The following is a 16,670-nucleotide window of genomic DNA, read 5'->3' as shown; positions in this document are numbered from 1 at the left end:
CAACCGTCAACCCACTTTCTTCATCATAGTTTCAAGTGACGCCTCCCCGGAGGCTTGTCCAGAGACATCTTCTATTGCTTCAGAGTGCTCAAAAACTCCCCATTCGTTCAGTGAACGGAAATTCAAGAATTCTGCTTCTTCGTCGCCCTCTGCCGGTGGACCACCTGAGCATATTTACTCACAAGGTAGCGCTAAAGTCAAGCGTGATGAGACCATACAAGGACAGAAATTTCTGATTTTTCTCACCTGATGGGAGTTTTTGTCCGATAGTTGTTTCAATCAATTCCCAGTGACGGCCTTTAAGACAGGGATTGCGAAGATTGGTGATGACCGGCATCTAGACAGTTAACTTTTACTAATCTTGCTCTGAGCAAAATCGCTGAGAGAAGAAAGTGGCTTCTAGCTAAGCATTACGTCACAATCTAACCTTCTCTCTCATATCTGTGACTTTGCTTTTGAGAACCGGAACCACGTCATTTGGGGGCAGCCCCTTTTCGAGCTGATGTGAATACTTTGCATATTTGGCAACCTTGGTATGAAAAGATTGTGGTGAGATCGTTGCATTTACCCCACCGCAATACGAAAAAGACGACGTAATGTCAAGCAGTGGAATAATTTTCGATTTTTCCACTTAATCTTTAGATTCGAAGTGAAGCAGGTAATTCTTCAGACTTACTTGGACGTTCATGGCTTCAGGGTCCAGCGTCTCAAAGGGCGCATCAAGCCATTCCTCATACAACTGGTCCCAGTTGTCAAGCGAGTTCCAGAGAAGTTCCTTCAACTTAAGCTCAGCATGAACTTCTTCAAGCTCGTCGAATTTTGTCATTTCCACCTAAAAACGGAAATTTTTCACTTAAAAATCACTTCGAAGTGGCGAGAATGACAGTAAGACCTCTTTTACAAATGATAAGCAAAAGGGTTGTAAAAAGTACTTTGCAAATTTACCTTAAATTGTTTCTGGTAGGATTTGTATTGAAAAGCTCGCTTCTGTAGTTCGTCCATGGTGTCAATCATCCTCTGAATCATTCCTTTAACTTTTCCTTTGTCCGATTTGAAGTCAAGTATGAAAGGATCCTTAAAAAAAGTAAACACAAATAAAGTTTTGAGTGTTTGTTGAAACAGTACTTGTTCTAAAGTACAAAGGTATACGCTATGGTAAAGATATACGATACTATGCAGATGGCAGGTAACTGGTAGTTTCTAAGCATGTCGTATAGTCACAATAAATGATCACAACAAAATTGCAATTAGGCATAACAGCACTGAGTGGGCGCATAAATAAACTCTTGAATGCAACAAACCAACAACATAATGTTTTATTTCCAAACACGACCAACCTGGCCTTCCTGCTTGATCAACTTCACCTCCTTGCCTAGCTCAGCAATGTCTTTATCAAGATGGTTGCAGAACTTATCGATGTTTGCATCCCGCTCCGACACAGATTTATCAATCGCGTTACGAACGTTATGGATCGACGGACGAAGTGTCTATGACCACAACGTCGGTAAAGATGGATAATAATGACGTCGCCATCGTTAGCAAGACGCTAGAAAGGCTTAAATGCGTATTGTACCTTGTAGACTGCGAAGTCCTCAGGAGGAGTCGGGACGTCGTATTTATCGATGAGGTCGTACATGAGCACGACCACGCTCGAGAGTTCGTCGAGAGGTTCGATTCGATCCTGGATCTCATCGAGGAAGTTGAGGGAGTCCACGAACTCTATCGTGGATGCGGGGACCATTTCAAGCTTAAATTGAGCATCCTGAGCCTCGCTGATGATCCCATCCATCTGGCGCTTTGCCAGTTGCGGAAGAATTTCGTTGATGGCCTGAGGTCAAAGGTTAAAAACAACTGGAAAAACAATCATAGCGACTTTATCGCATCATTTCAAAACAAATAAATTCACTAAACGCTTGCGCAATGCGAGTGGTCTTCAAACTGTTTATGGACAAAGAGTCGGACGTTTAGTTGATTTATCCAGAGTAAGTGCTCATTAATCGCGGAAAGTGTTGAGAGGAAGTCCAACTCACCTCCAAACATCGCAGAGGATTCGGAATGAGACGTTCCTTCAATTTGATTGCGTCCACCAACAACATCCCGATCGGTCGCTTTGATTTTATGGAAACCGCTGATTTGTGCTGGGAATTGTATCGCTCCAAAGATTCAGAGAAAAATCTAAAAAACAACAAAGGTTAAAATATCAGCACAAAATGATGACAACATGACAACATAGTTCCTTAGCTTCCGGTGTGAAACATGGATACTAGTCAAACGCTGATATGTCATGAGCATCTGGGTATTCCACAAGATAAGTTAACAAGATTATGATTTGCAACAACGTTTTCAGCGTTTTTCTGTTTCAACAATTTCAAAATGAGGCCTAAATGTCATATGTGACATGAACGCTACGTCATCACTCACAAGACGTCATGTTCTTCGTTCTTCAAGCTATTGAGGTCAAGGAGTTCATTTTCGCGATAAAATTCATGGAAATGAGAAAGTGTATTAGCGTATATGTCAGCTGAGTAGAAAGCATTCCCGATACACTCCTGAAGAGAAGAAATTTTTATGAGAAGACCAGTTTGAAATGGAAATTTGCAAGTTAATGCCACAGTCCATGATTCAGTGCAATGCAAAAAAGAGTAACCTATTTCATGACCATTGTTGATGAAATAACAGCACTTGAATCGACAAGTGAAGTGTGAAAAGTAACACAAAATCCACCTATCTAACCTTGATGCGATGGATAAGTCCCTGCAGGTCTCGGTCGTCCTCGAACATGGCCGAAAGGGAGGGTCCATCACCACAAGTCTTCTCCTCAAACTTATTGTTGATGATTGGACGTGTGAATGCGTCGAAGTAAGAATCCATTACCAGGTTGGCGACCGATAAAACTGTCTCCTGGAACCTGAAAGCAACTTAAACCTTGCTGCAACATGTCATTGCAAAATGAGAAAATCTAGCTACTGTAACAGCAAATCGACGTAACAGGAACTTTACCTTGTGATGACATCACCAAGTGCCTCATGGAAATTGTCAACGCTTGGTAGGAAAGAGAGAATTTCAACATTGAGATCAAACTCGGTGAGGAAGAGTGGTGGGAGGACAGGAGATTCCTCTTCACCTGAAAGAAGAACAAAAGAGAGATCAAGAGAATGATTCACTACTAAGATGTCTAAAGTGTCTGAAGTGATGTTACTGGAGACCCAACGTTCTGGACACTTTTCTGTAACGACTTAGATGATTGTATCGGGACAATGGCCACTTAGTGCCCTGGATAGGGCCAGAGTTTCAATTGTGTCATGTGATTTGGTAAAGGAAGCGAAAGAATGGCGAAGCAAATTCTTCCGTGAATAATGTAAGGTATCCAAGTAGTGAAACATATTTGTTAAATTTTATGCATTTATTAACTTATATTAAACAGAAACGAAACAGTCGGCGAATGCCGAATGCATTACATGTGATTATACCAATAGTATTATGTAGACCAGGCATGCACAACATACGGCCCACGGGCCGCATGCGGCCCGCGAAACCTTTTCATGCGGCCCGCGAGATATTCCGTGATTTCGCTCATTCAGGCATTTTCTCCACGGTTACAGTTACATAATCAACGAATCCGATTCTTTACCGCCGCAAAGCGTTAAAAACAACTAGATACTGTAGTGCGAGAGGCAACCGTCTCTTGACAGTAACCATCTTCTCAACGATATCTCTTATTCAACGGTTAATCGGTCACATTATATAAAGTAGGCTACACGTTAGTTACAACAACGTTAGCACGCGGCCCGCGAAAAATATTTTTTCGCTAAAACGGCCCGTGTACTGTTTTGAGTTGTGCATGCCTGATGTAGACAATACGATACGTATGACATGACCCATTATACCTGGAACAGCAGGGACCATTGTTGTAGTCGTTTTGTTTTCCTCCTGGGCTGGTTTTTCTTCTTCCTAAATTAGTAATTTGATATCGTGTCACTGATCGATTTTTGATTCAATAAAAATTCCGGGAAATGGGACACCTCACATAGTGTTTGTACTGTAAGCTTCAGAAATACCCTACTTTTTTTTTGATGTAATTTTGTTTGATCAGGAAAACTATTTTCGTCATAAGAGTCATAAGGGCATGTTTTCTAAAACGTTACAGTGACATTCGTATCAAACAAGAAGTTGAGTGGATTTTGCTATCATTAAATTAGAAGAATTATTAAATTTGGAAAGTACCTTGTCCCAATTTTGTATGGCGTCCTCAGCAGGTGTTTGATTTAACTGCTCCGTTAAATAATTGAGTAGCGTGGATACTGAGTTGACGGCAAGCACATGCATCGTGTTGACAATCAAATAATCCGCCAACCTGTTGTAATCAAGTAGAACATATATCACGCAAGCTTAAGAAAAATTATATATTCATGTAATGACACGCCCAATTGCTATGGAAAGGTAACTGGCACAATAATTTCAGGAAAATATTGGTGAGTGTATAAAACCTGATAAAGCTTGTTAGCCGGCGGCAGTGAGATCTTTTATTTGCTTGTTCTGTGTACGACATTTTGTCAGGAGCATCGCCGAACATTTCTTCAAACTGAGCCTGTAAATAAACAAAGTATAGTTCTGATAAAAAACCTTACCGTAAAAGGCATAAGTTTAGTATGACCCGACAATTCTCCAGAAGTAGAATCACAACTAAAGTTATAAACTTCTTCAAAGCTTAAAGTTTAAAACGTAGTGTGTAAATTATAACACCAAAAATCACAGGCGCTCTTGTAAGTAATGCAACAAGTCAGCAGAAGTACCTGCTCCAACACTGATGAACCAGCAGTGGGGGGTAAAGGTTGGCCATCTTCGCCAAACCCCATCATGCCGGGACTTTCTGTGTCATAAAAGTAATCATCGGGGGTGAAGCCAGCTTCAAGAAGAGCGGTTCTGCAAAGATTTCAGCATTTGTGGATTTTTTTTATTTTAAAAATCATGCAACAGAATTGTTTATTTATGTGTTTTTTATCAACTTGAAGTATCTCTTGTAATATACACTACACGCATAATCTGGGAGATTAAGAATAACCTTTTCCTTTTATGAACTGAATTTTGCAGCAAATCCCGTTGCATAAGCACTGATTTGTATTGGCAGATAGATGTTTTAAACCGCTCACAAATACAAGTTACCTGCAAGCGCTTCGAACAACCTCCTTGACCAGACCACGGAAGTCAGCCAAGTGCCCCTGAACTTCCTGAAGTTGGTGAAACTGAGCATCCCGGAATTGTGTCAAGCGATAAGTGTAGCCTTTCTCAATACGACATAGGCCCATGTCACCGATGCGATAGCACATCTCCCGAACATTGAGCAGGGCTGGTCGTAGGGACTACAAAGCAGTGCAGGAAAACAATGAAAAATTGTAGGAAACATAAATAAATATATACCGTATACATACACAATACCAATGAGTAGGCAGACAATGCTTTGTACTCGTAAGTTATGATGCACAACTAGCTTCATAATGTCTTACACTTAACGTCTGCATGAAAGGTATCTGCAATATAATTCAATAAACTTACCGGATTAAGGAGAAAGAGATTTTCCTCCAATGCTTTCCGGCATTTTGCAGTCTTGTGGTGTCTGACATTTTCGCGCCAGACTGCAAACGCTTTCCACTTTCGGAAGAGATTAAATGTCGGAATATTCACCAACCGACAATAATACCTGCAATATAACATCACAACGTTCACAAACTAGCAGACTGCAAAGAATAGTTTCTCAGAAATACTTAATGGTATAAAGTGGTCCATGAAGCCCAAGACTGACATCATCATCATACACAGATGAATATCAGACTGACTTGTATTCCTGCTCCCAACGGTCCAGGTCCGTGAAGTCCGTCTCGTCTCGCTGCACTCGAGTCACACCCTGAGCGCTTATAGTTGAATAGTCATCAGGTACAATGTGTTCGTGAGTAACTATACGGAGGTTATACGGGGAGTATTCATTGGACGATCGATCGACGCGTGGTGTCATGTAAAGGAAACCTATCCTTGGGCTGCCAAATGTAATGATAAGAGGTTTAATATAAGTATCATAGACAATGAACATGGTGAGATACATTAAAATACCATTAGGACGATCAACCAGTTATCAGTAATCATAAAACACCAGATACCAGTAATCATAAGACACCAGTTACCAGAATAGAATTGAGCAAACGGAAATATAGATTTCATTTTGCATGGTTCGTCCACAGCAATAGCAAAATTTCTGTCAACAATGAACTCACTTCTCTCTTATTATCCTGATGATCTGGAGAGGATCGTGGATGTCCGCTGATATTATGTCCTCCACAGTTAACTGTTGAATTGCTTCCTGAGTTAGAGTCCGGGATATCCGCGGAGTATCTCTGGTCTTTGGATGTTTTGGTGGAACTGGAGAGAGAGGCTGCAGACAAACAATTTGTGGTGATTAGAGAAGTGAAAGAGTCTGAAATAACTTTTAATATAACCAAAAATTTAGTAAAAATCATTTTAACACAATATTCAAACAGTTAAATATACAAATGACAACATAAAATATCAAAGCGCCTTTAAACCTTTCTTTCCAACAACGCAGACATTGGCTTCAATGGCTGTCCAGGAGTGATAGGCAAGCTTCCAACTGCTGCGGATCTTTTCCTTGAAGCGGCAGATTGCGGAACAGGAGGACCAAGAGAGGAAGACGGAGGTCTCCATCCTTGTCTGATCATCGCGATCCGATTCTGCCCCTGGATGTAACTCGGCTGGTTGTGTGATTGGAACGTTGCCAAAGTTGGCTACAAAAATATGTACAGTTTAATGCACACCATAACTGTATTAACTTTAAAACTGAACATTGGTTGGTTGCATGGTTAATTTTATTGGTGTGCTGGCATACTAATACTGTAGAATGCTTTATGTGGTAAAGTTATTGTTGTCCGTTGCATAACAAATTCATTTTGATTCTGTCGAAAAAGCAGAATCTGCTTACATGCAAGCAACCGCCATGAAATACTGCCGCTAACATCATATTAACTTAAACTATTATATAACTAGCTAACTATTAACTACATCAGGGGTGACGAACCAATTCGCTGTCGCGAGCCACTTTGTCAGTTACAGCTGAGTAAGCGGGCCGCACAACTTTTTTGTCATACATACTAAAACCTGTAAAATTTTGCATAATATTTAGCATTCAAATGCAACTGCTTCATTCGGAAGGTTTTTAGCTGCTCCCGTGGCCGCAAAAAAAATACATCGGTTGAGTGCGGCCATCTATTGAAGGCATACTGCTGCAACTCAATCGTGCTATCAGCTTTTGATATCTTATTGTGCAAAGATTAGAAGCAGGTCAAAGAAAGTTCATGACTGTTGGTCTCGCCGGAATGCTTCGCCATGCAAGAGCGATTGTCAAACTGCACAAAATTCTTTTGCAGGCCGCATGTTCGTCACCTCTGAACTACATAATAGGCCTACCAACACATTCTCGTTACAAGATTACCAAAGGCTCAAGTTTGACTCCTTTCCGACGCTCCCTAGTGGACATTTGTGCTTTTGTGACTCGCCTCAGTCCGAGAGTGCTCGACGTGAATGACTGAGCTTGTAGAGGGGCCTTTGAGATGAGACGAGCTTTTAGCTTCGCTCCGTCAACTACATTTCTCGGCAGAACGATTTCTGACGCTCCTGTTAATTAGGTTATTTGTGTTATGATTGTTACAGAAATAAGGTTTCAGTTTTGTACAAATCTTAAAAGATACTTCTCATTGAGTTCATTCAATTGTTCATTAAATTCACGAAGAAAAATTAAAAAACAAACCTGTCATTGGTCTTTGACTCTGCATAGTTGTGGCTCGGCTTAAAACGCCAGCGGCCTGGCCATTTAGAAACCTTCCATCCAATTTTGAATCTGCCATTTTCTAGTTTAATAATTTGGGCAGCAAATGGGTGAAAAAATTCAAGCAACCTTGTGATTAACACAAGGCTATGCAATACTTAACTTTCCAACGTTACACCAAGACTAGACATTTTGATTATTTATCTGAAAAGCACAATGGAAATTAATTCCGTGCATATTCTGTGAAGAAAACAAATCAAAATTTCTAATGAATAATTTTCAAATACTGCATAATACTATAATGTTGACACAGGATAAGAACGTTGCTAAGCATACAGTACTGTATATTTTAATCAAGCGACGTAAACTTGGTCTGACCTTGGCATGGCACGATCAAAATAACATCTTGGTGCAGCCGTGGCAACTGCAAATTCATTTTTCTTATCTGTTTTTCTCTTGTTTAGACAAAAAAGATCATGGTATTTCGTTTTGGGTGGTATTGACATAGCACGTCCTTGGGCTTTGGCGTACTCATTATGCACACCAAACTGACCTTTGGTGTACTCATTGCATGGAATGCATCTTGGAAACAATATCAAAGTCACCCAATACAGACGTTACTATGGCATCCGCAGAATCATAGCAAGCGAAAAAACTAAGGCAAAACTTGTTTGTGCACTTTTGCACCAGGACAAGAAAAAGCAGTCAACAATAAATCATTTCCAACTTACAGCCGTTATCTTGTTTGATTGGCAGGTTTTTTCAGTCATCTATATTTAACAATGAAAATGAATTTGGTTCTTTCTTTAACAGTAACTCTCTGGCTATCAGAGAGTAAAGACTTCACTCACTTGAGTAGCATGAAATTCTTCACACAACCAAAAAAATATTCAAAATATGCTGACTAGTTTTTATTCTACAGTCCTATGCATCTTCTACACTCTACTTGTCTAATATGACGTCACAGTACATGGTCAGCATAGCATGGGATGTACAGTGCATAAAATTTTGCAAGGTATCAAATTGCATGTATGAATAAAGTACTTCATTAAATTCGTATGATGTGCTTTTAGTCTAATAATTAATATTTCGCACAAAGTATAAGGAAAAGTAAATTCATGTAATGCGCAACTAGACCTAGGCTATATATTTATTTTTTGAAGTCGTACAAAGTGTAGCAATGTAGGCTACTGAATGCAGAAAACCTGAACTTGAGTAACATGACCAAAGATACAATTCGAGCACTTTCATGATAGCCTAGAATAGTATAAACTCTGGTCCGAATGCGATAATGGACGCCATCATTCTAAGAGTTTTTCCTAATTATGCAAGTGTGGTGAACCTTTCAGTGTTTAGGCTGTAACAAAAACCAGCAATAACTGAACTCACATCAAGATTAAATCATCAAACCTAGGCTTCTAATTGCTAATTTTGTAAAGTGCACACGGAATAAGCGCACTGGATACTATCTTCTTCTATTGTATGAAAAATCGCACGCTGAATATACGCCTAATAAAACTTATACAAGCTTAACAGACTAGCCTAGCTGGTCTGAAAGTTACAACAGCACGCGATTGTGTTTCTATAGCTACGCTCTGAGACACCACGTGGTTACTTTTTATATTTTTAGCCGATAATGCAAGGTATGCATGGAAACAAAAAATTTATACACTGGCTGAACATCAAGACTTTTAAATTACCTAGCACCTTAAGTCAAAATAAAAATTCAAAGTTTATTTCAGAAATTAAAATTATTTGGCACTAAACGGATTATATAATACTGCAAGCATGTGACGTGTAATTCATTACTAAGTACTAACCACATTAATTAATAAAACCAAAAAACTTACTTAAAGTACGTCAGTAAAATTTATTCCAAATTCAATACTCATCCAGCTTAAACACACGTAGTTCAATAACATCACAAAAATCCAATTAACTCAAACGCTTTAAAGTTAGATGAAAGAGTATTTTCTAGTTCGGAGAATTTTGAATGCATTTGTTTCTCACAATAACTTAATAGCAGTATTAGACAAGATTACAAAAACCAACAAGACGATACGATAAATATCAACGGGTTTGGTAATACTCGCCCAGTATTTAGTTTAATTCTGTAGAAACATGGATAATCGCAATACTCCGTCGAAATGGAGATTGGCTTCACATATGCGCTCCCCTAGGAACGACTCTCCGAAACCGGTTTTTCGCCTGCTTAGTTAGTGTGTGCTACAATTGTCAGTGTATATTACAATAAGAAAGTAGAATATTCGGTGGCACTCTAGCATCTCTCTACACAAGTTTTAGCAAGCATCAGGCGTACCAAGAGATGTTATGTTTATGTAATAAAAAATGTAACATCGTAGCGAATGGGAGAATCGAAAATTAAGTAAAAAAGTTTAATAGCTAGAAACAGTTATAGATTGCTTCTCGAATTTAGGTAAACAGATGGCCTTTACTTTACTACTTTTCGATATTGAATACGGTAGATCTTCCAAAGGTCACCTGTATCGCGAGACGACCGTTTTACCGTAGAAAACTCTACAAAATTCTGCGGTTTCAATGCAGCTTTAATGGTTTTATTGCAATCTTTATTCTTTGAAGCTTGCCCAATAATTGTCTTATTGGGCTTACAGGTCTCAGCTATTGTAGTTTTGTTGTAGTTTTATTCTCAAATTTGAAACAATTTTCCGGTTGGTCGTAGACACGGCGACTACGACTACTTTGATAAAAAAAAGATTATAGAGGTTTGCTTTGTAACTTGGACTTGTTTAATTACATTTAGCCTGCAGGTACAGACATGAAATGTTTTAATTTAAAATCCTAATTAAAAACGTAAGCACACGTGACAGCAATCATGCAAGACAACAAAAGAAACCAGGTGCAAGTTGGTTTTCTTGCTACTTTGCAAACAGAGTTAGCCAGTGACAGAAGTTAACGTTGTCACTAAACAAATACAGTCAGCATGACTCCATCTAAGCTGCGATGATCTATTCTAGACAGCTCTTTTCTCTCTAAGTGATAATGAACTGTGATTATATAAATAGCTTTGAGCAGCGGGAGCGAAGCGCAGTAGCAGGCATTATAGTACGCAATGCAGGTTAAGAAGTTATATATAGAAGCGCATATAGAAGCGCAGTTGCAGGCATTATAGTACGCAGCACTGAAAGAAACGGCAATTTGCAGGGCGAATGCAATGTTTTTATAGCTTAGGTCTAATATGACAAGTAAAATGTGTTCAGACGAAACTTTTCTTAATCCGAACAAGTTTCGAGTTCGTTATTATGGATTACCTATTTCCCGAAATGTAGCAATTGTCAACTGTAAGATCCTGATCGTCAAATTGTTATTGTCAATTGTCAATCGTCAAATTGTCAACTGTAAGATCCTGATAATTGTCAACTGTATGAGCTTCAACCTGCTGTTGAATATTTTACTGTAAATACCGGATTTTGTTGAAATACACCATGGAAGCCAATGACAACACCAGGTTGTACCCGGTCACTATAGAAGAGGAGGAACAGCAGCTTCATATCGCGATAATGCAAAGCCTTCAAGACTCTAGCAACTCGGAGGAGAGTGACGACGAAAGTGCTACTGCCGTAACAGCATCGTCTAGCGGAGGATCGGTTGCAAATGTAAGATCACGCACTGACCCCTACAGTCGTACAAGTACTTCTTCTGTACGTGTCATAAATAAATTTTTGCATTGCTTTAGATGTTTAAAGCACTTAATTTATTTGCCATTAGGATATTTCTAACGACTTTCCGGCAAAGTTTGACAGCTCTTCTCAAATGATGCTTCGTCGTTCGATGTCGATGGGAAATCAAAGCCCGTAAGTTTTAACGCAAATAATGTGTCATCAAACACACTTCAACATCTTCATATATAGATTGATTATTTCAGTCACGTGTCGCGCATTTGCTTTTTTTTATTATCTGTTGCTATTTATCTTTTATAAACAGCGAAATCAAACAAATTTCTTTTTTGTATGCTTGATTAGACCTCGAACTGCATTCTTCACCGATTGTTGTGAAGTAAAAAATGCGCTACTTTTGAAAGATCGGGAACACGTCAAGTGTTTGATGACGTCTCGGGAATGTTTGACGTCACCTCTGCATGCTGCGGTTACAAAAGGTCACGATTACTGCCTGGATGCTCTGCTACAGTACGTGGTTTGTTACCGAAATTGTCTGTGTAAAGTGTAAACATGTTTATGCTAAACTCGCATATCGATCTGGTATATTGGCCTATATGCTTTGTGCAAACACCCTGTGCCAGGCTTATAGCTTTTCACTCAAAGTCTTTAGCTCATTTGGACTAATTAGATCGGTATTTTTCAAATTTATCGTCTCTTCGCATAATTCAGCCACAGGCTGATAAGGACAACTATCCGGGCGGGGGATTTTAATCGTATTTGTCTTTGCAGGGCTTTTCCAGAGCTGGTCAACTCCAGCAACGCAAACGGGGAAACACCCCTCTACCTGGCTGCTGTCCACTCAAAGCCTATAGCTCTGAATCGACTCTTGCAATGTCAGGTTTGTTGCAATCATGTCAGACTTTCACTGAATGTATTGCACTGCTGTTATAGCAAGAGTCAGCAAACACAAGTATTGAGTAATTTGCATGCAACATATCCTGGGCATATCCTTTTTGGCAGCGTAATACAACGGCGTAAAACTGACGATAGACTGCTGAAGCCATTTCCGGCGAAACATATATATTTTTGTAGGGCAATTAAACTGATGCGAAAACAATACATTTATTTACAATATGGACATTTTTAATGGATAATTATTTTTTAGGCTGATCCAAACATCGGTCGTAATTCGATGGAAACCCCACTGCTGGTGGCCGTGGACAACGACCATCGTGAAATTGTCTTGAGTCTGTTGAAAGCTGGTTCGCAACCAAACAAAGCACTAAACAGAGGATGGACTGTTTTGCATGAGGCTGTATATCGGGTATGTCGTTTGTGAACGAGTTATTTCCGTGCCATTTCGCGGGAAATTTCTAGATTTTTCAATGACACAGGGTCATGTTGACATTCTTGGAATGTTACTACGTCACGGTGGTGACCCAAACACACGTGATGGATTCGGAATTAGCCCGGTGTTCACTAGCGCTGCTTGCGGCAGAAGTAATTGCTTGAAACAGCTTTTACAAGCAGGTGAAAGGTTTTAATTCCGTTTGATCAAATACAACTGTTACAGTGGCATGTAAGCGTCTGTCTCTCTCTGTTGTTAACGGTGATTATGAAATTTTTCAGGTGGAGAGCCAAACATGTGCTCAAAGAGCCGAATGGCTTCACCCTTGTACGAGGCTTGTAAGGAAGGACACGTCGGGTGTGTTACAACGTTGCTCAGGCACGGAGCTAGCCCTCATCTTGTCAACTGCGACGGACTTTTTCCGATTCACATTGCTGCATACCAGGGTTATTCCGAGTAAGTCTTAAAAACTTTGCTTTTCCTTCAAAGACTTTCCTCACTCTGAGGATAAAAAATATCACACCATACAATAAATGTGCGTCAACAGACGAGTAACATAAATTGCAACAACCTAAGTTGTTTATGCTGTGCATGCAAGCCAACGGTCTAGCCACATTAGACGTATCATGCGTATCATGCGGACTGCAGAGTTCTTTGTTCAATTTGCACTGCGTGGTATTGCAGATTGAACATTTATGCATCCCCAGGGAACCGCATATAGGTCTATCTGTCACGTGCTGTCGACTGCTCTGTGCCGTATCTGTCACGTGTCGTGTCAATATCATGAGATCAATGCAATTATGATGCAACTATGGAAATTTTTATTTTTGTTCCAACCAGCATTGTCAAACATCTTTTGGAAGTCACCAACCGCCAGATGGCCGAAAGTTGCGGTATGAGCCCCCTTCATTCAGCTGCTAAAGGCAACCACGTCGAGATATTGGAAATGTTAATCAAAAGCGGATATGACGTGAATGTAAAAATAACCAGGGATAAGATAACATACAGGTAAGGTAAAAAATGTTTTTCAGGCACGTCCCATTCAACCTTTAACAAACTGAAGTGCTGTAGGCTAATTGAAGTTTGAAATTTAGTACTAGCCTACCTAAATGCACGGAAATAATGCTTTGCCTTGAATTGACATGGCAGAGACAGGCGTCAAACCGCTTTATTTTTTGCCGTCGACAACGACTCAGAAGATGCGACTAAACTTCTCCTTGAAGCTGGAGCAGGCACCGAAGTTGATTACATTAAGGTATAGGCTATATTTCACATAGCTCATGTTCGATTGATACTAATTCATATTATTAACGAAAATTTATTAAGCCTCTACTGGTGGCTGTACGTCATAGTCAAAAGGACATCGTTGATCTCCTACTGTCATACGGCGCCAATGTAAACGCAAATGTTGACGAAGACCTGGGTATTTTTCCTGCTGCCATTGTTTTTGCCATGAGAGATTTCAGGTAGGCACAGGAAGGACGAACTTTTGCCGATTCGATACCTACTGTTCCAAATTTTCAGTAAACACTGAATTCAAACTAATATTGCTTTTTTATCTTCAAGAATGTTAAAACAAGTTTTAGTATCTAGATGTGACGTGACCATGTGTCTGCATTGTGAGATCGGCGATGAAAATCATTCAAATTTTCCGGATTACCTTCGAAAGAGATCGGTATGAGCTAAATAGCCTAAAACTAAATTAAAGATGTCTAGTTGAAGGTCTAGCTAAGTTACACTTTGAGCAATGTGTAGGAGATGTTTTTGCTTTTGTTGCAGTTTTGTCATTATCTGACAGAAGATAGCAACAGACTGTGGTGGGGAAGCACACTCCTCTTTATTCTTCATTTTGCGCCCAACATTAAACTGTGTCATCTAGTGAAGGAAGTCATCAAAGAAAGCGACGATTGGCCTCAAATAAAAGAACTAACAGGTAGCTAGATCACGGTATGACTTAAAGTTCAACTGTCGATAAATTAAATAGCAAGTTTCTAAACTGCGTGTTTTAATCTTTTTCAGAGTCACCACGAAGTTTGCAGCATTATTGTCGTTTGACTATTCGAAATTCACTTGACGGTCAAGCAATAAAAGATGAAGAAATATATAAATCTCTCCCCGTACCAAAGCCAATCGTAGACTACCTCATGTTTAGCGAAGTTTAAACAGGGCACAATCGTAGCTTGAAGCTTATGCCTACATAGAACAAAATTTAAACGTGTTGCTTTTTTGCCAATCTGACCAGAGTACTGACGAATTGGATAAGCATTGTGATACATTCTTTAAAAACAGAGCTGATATCTTCATCATGTGTTCAGGCGAGATAAGCAACGCCTTGCATATATTTCAAGTTATTGGTAGTTTTGCCATTTCGCACACAGATCTAAATTTTTTTAAAGAAGATATTTTTGAAGTAATGACCGAGTTTGTGAAACGTTGAGTTTATTTTGTTTTTCAAATAAATTTTTTCTTCTAAAATTTTGTCATCAACGTATTCGTCATGTTCATTTTTACTACCGGAAAGTAACAGATACAAGTTAAGTGACGTTCTTTGAAGTGGTCGGTTTGAATTTATCCATTTGCATCGCATTCATCAGAATGTTGTAAATCACAAATAAATGAACAGTAGCTTCATGTGTCATGAACCTTTAATGCAAAACTTTTAAAACCATAACTGATTTTAAATACGAACCGAACTGCTAGCTTGTCATCGATTAAATTATTCAGGTCTCAAGAAATACACCGTGACTATTATTTAAAAATGTAACATTAATAGAAATCTTATCTTTTCCAAATTAAGCCATAGTGGGAAAAGTTACCGGTAACCAATGATAGCTTGCCTAAATATTTCCCCTCATTTTCCAGGGTTCGATGCTTGTTGCTTGTTTGAACCTACTCATAATTCAAATCTTATCCACCATGCTGGTAGAGGTGAACTATTTGGTTGAAATGTTCTGCAGTAAATAACTTACCGACAAAATATTGCAAATGGGTTGTAGACTAGTCTACTCTGACGGTGTGCAATAAGAATTGCATAGCAGGAGGGTAAAAAAATCGTTTTCACGTTTTATACAGTCGGCGCTGTAGGCTGACAAACCACTGTTAGGCTTATATCTGGACTGCAGAGCATTGTCGTTTTCAGCAAGGTCTTTGTGTGAACCAAACAACCGAAAATAACAAGTGTGGATGCTCACAAAAATAGCCTACCTAGGCCTAGACGCACTTAAAGTGCGCGTTTACACAGAAGTTGACTAATTTAATCTCTTTATGAACTGAAAATGGAGTGTTCAGAAGTTCTGTTCTAGTCGTTAAATGCAAAAATGCACCTAAATCATCTACATCTAAATCCCACATCTAAATTGCACCATTGTTGCTGGTAAAAAAACTATATTGGGGTGTAGTGTAGTAGTACACAACCAGATGACATCACAACTTGAGTAGCTGGGGTGTAGTGTACAAAGCCATCCTGTGGTTATGCACTTGTATACTAGGCCTCATTATTGAATGCGCCCATGCCCAAGTCCTCAGTCTGGCAGTATAGATATATACCTATAGGCCGAGGCGTGGCAGAAAGCTGTGCAAAAAACATCTTTAAAAAATTTGAGTTTCATTTACTCATGACTAGAAGGCCTGAATAGGCAGGAGTTATGAGGTAATAGAAAAGAAATTAAGACATAAGAATTCCTCATTACTCGATATCCTAATATTTAACCTAGCTTTAGCCTTAATCTTTCTGTCATTAATCTTTGAAAGTGACTGTTTATTGTAAATTGTAAGTATTGTTGGATAGTCTTTATCCTCGGACTTTGGGAAGTCTTTGGCCGACTTTAAACTGGTTATAATTCGTCATGGTAAG

The 16,670-nt window shown here is 39.3% G+C and overlaps 2 protein-coding genes across 2 annotated transcripts in view; one reads left to right on the top strand and one right to left on the bottom strand.

The window, feature by feature from the left end:
* Positions 1-8,067, bottom strand: part of LOC143448647 (dynein axonemal heavy chain 6-like) — a 29,438-nt gene extending 21,371 nt beyond the window's left edge. The window contains exons 1-22 of the mRNA XM_076948466.1: positions 7,814-8,067; positions 7,499-7,680; positions 6,576-6,794; positions 6,267-6,424; positions 5,835-6,032; positions 5,554-5,698; positions 5,164-5,360; positions 4,794-4,923; positions 4,488-4,588; positions 4,225-4,354; positions 3,888-3,951; positions 3,001-3,124; positions 2,734-2,908; positions 2,422-2,549; positions 2,031-2,175; positions 1,574-1,828; positions 1,338-1,487; positions 946-1,074; positions 677-832; positions 428-529; positions 247-337; positions 16-164 (exon numbers count right to left, since the gene is read on the bottom strand). Of these exons, the coding sequence (XP_076804581.1) occupies positions 16-164; positions 247-337; positions 428-529; positions 677-832; positions 946-1,074; positions 1,338-1,487; positions 1,574-1,828; positions 2,031-2,175; positions 2,422-2,549; positions 2,734-2,908; positions 3,001-3,124; positions 3,888-3,951; positions 4,225-4,354; positions 4,488-4,588; positions 4,794-4,923; positions 5,164-5,360; positions 5,554-5,698; positions 5,835-6,032; positions 6,267-6,424; positions 6,576-6,794; positions 7,499-7,680; positions 7,814-7,910 (3,225 nt within the window). The 5' untranslated portion in view covers positions 7,911-8,067. The remainder of the gene's footprint in view (positions 1-15; positions 165-246; positions 338-427; positions 530-676; positions 833-945; positions 1,075-1,337; positions 1,488-1,573; positions 1,829-2,030; positions 2,176-2,421; positions 2,550-2,733; positions 2,909-3,000; positions 3,125-3,887; positions 3,952-4,224; positions 4,355-4,487; positions 4,589-4,793; positions 4,924-5,163; positions 5,361-5,553; positions 5,699-5,834; positions 6,033-6,266; positions 6,425-6,575; positions 6,795-7,498; positions 7,681-7,813) is intronic.
* Positions 8,068-11,146: 3,079 nt separating this feature from the next.
* LOC143449554 (dynein axonemal heavy chain 12-like) lies at positions 11,147-15,388 on the top strand. Its single transcript, XM_076949808.1, has 13 exons — positions 11,147-11,466; positions 11,579-11,664; positions 11,833-11,997; positions 12,259-12,367; positions 12,635-12,793; positions 12,864-12,999; positions 13,099-13,273; positions 13,658-13,825; positions 13,967-14,072; positions 14,144-14,283; positions 14,384-14,492; positions 14,597-14,750; positions 14,837-15,388. Exons 1-13 carry the CDS (start codon positions 11,296-11,298, stop codon positions 14,977-14,979), a joined length of 1,821 nt encoding a protein of 606 aa, XP_076805923.1. The 5' UTR covers positions 11,147-11,295; the 3' UTR covers positions 14,980-15,388.
* Positions 15,389-16,670: the final 1,282 nt, after the last annotated feature.

Source organism: Clavelina lepadiformis, chromosome 3 (assembly GCF_947623445.1).
Source record: "Clavelina lepadiformis chromosome 3, kaClaLepa1.1, whole genome shotgun sequence".
NCBI classification, from domain to species: Eukaryota; Metazoa; Chordata; class Ascidiacea; order Aplousobranchia; family Clavelinidae; genus Clavelina; species Clavelina lepadiformis.
This window is presented reverse-complemented; position numbering and strand designations above follow the sequence as displayed.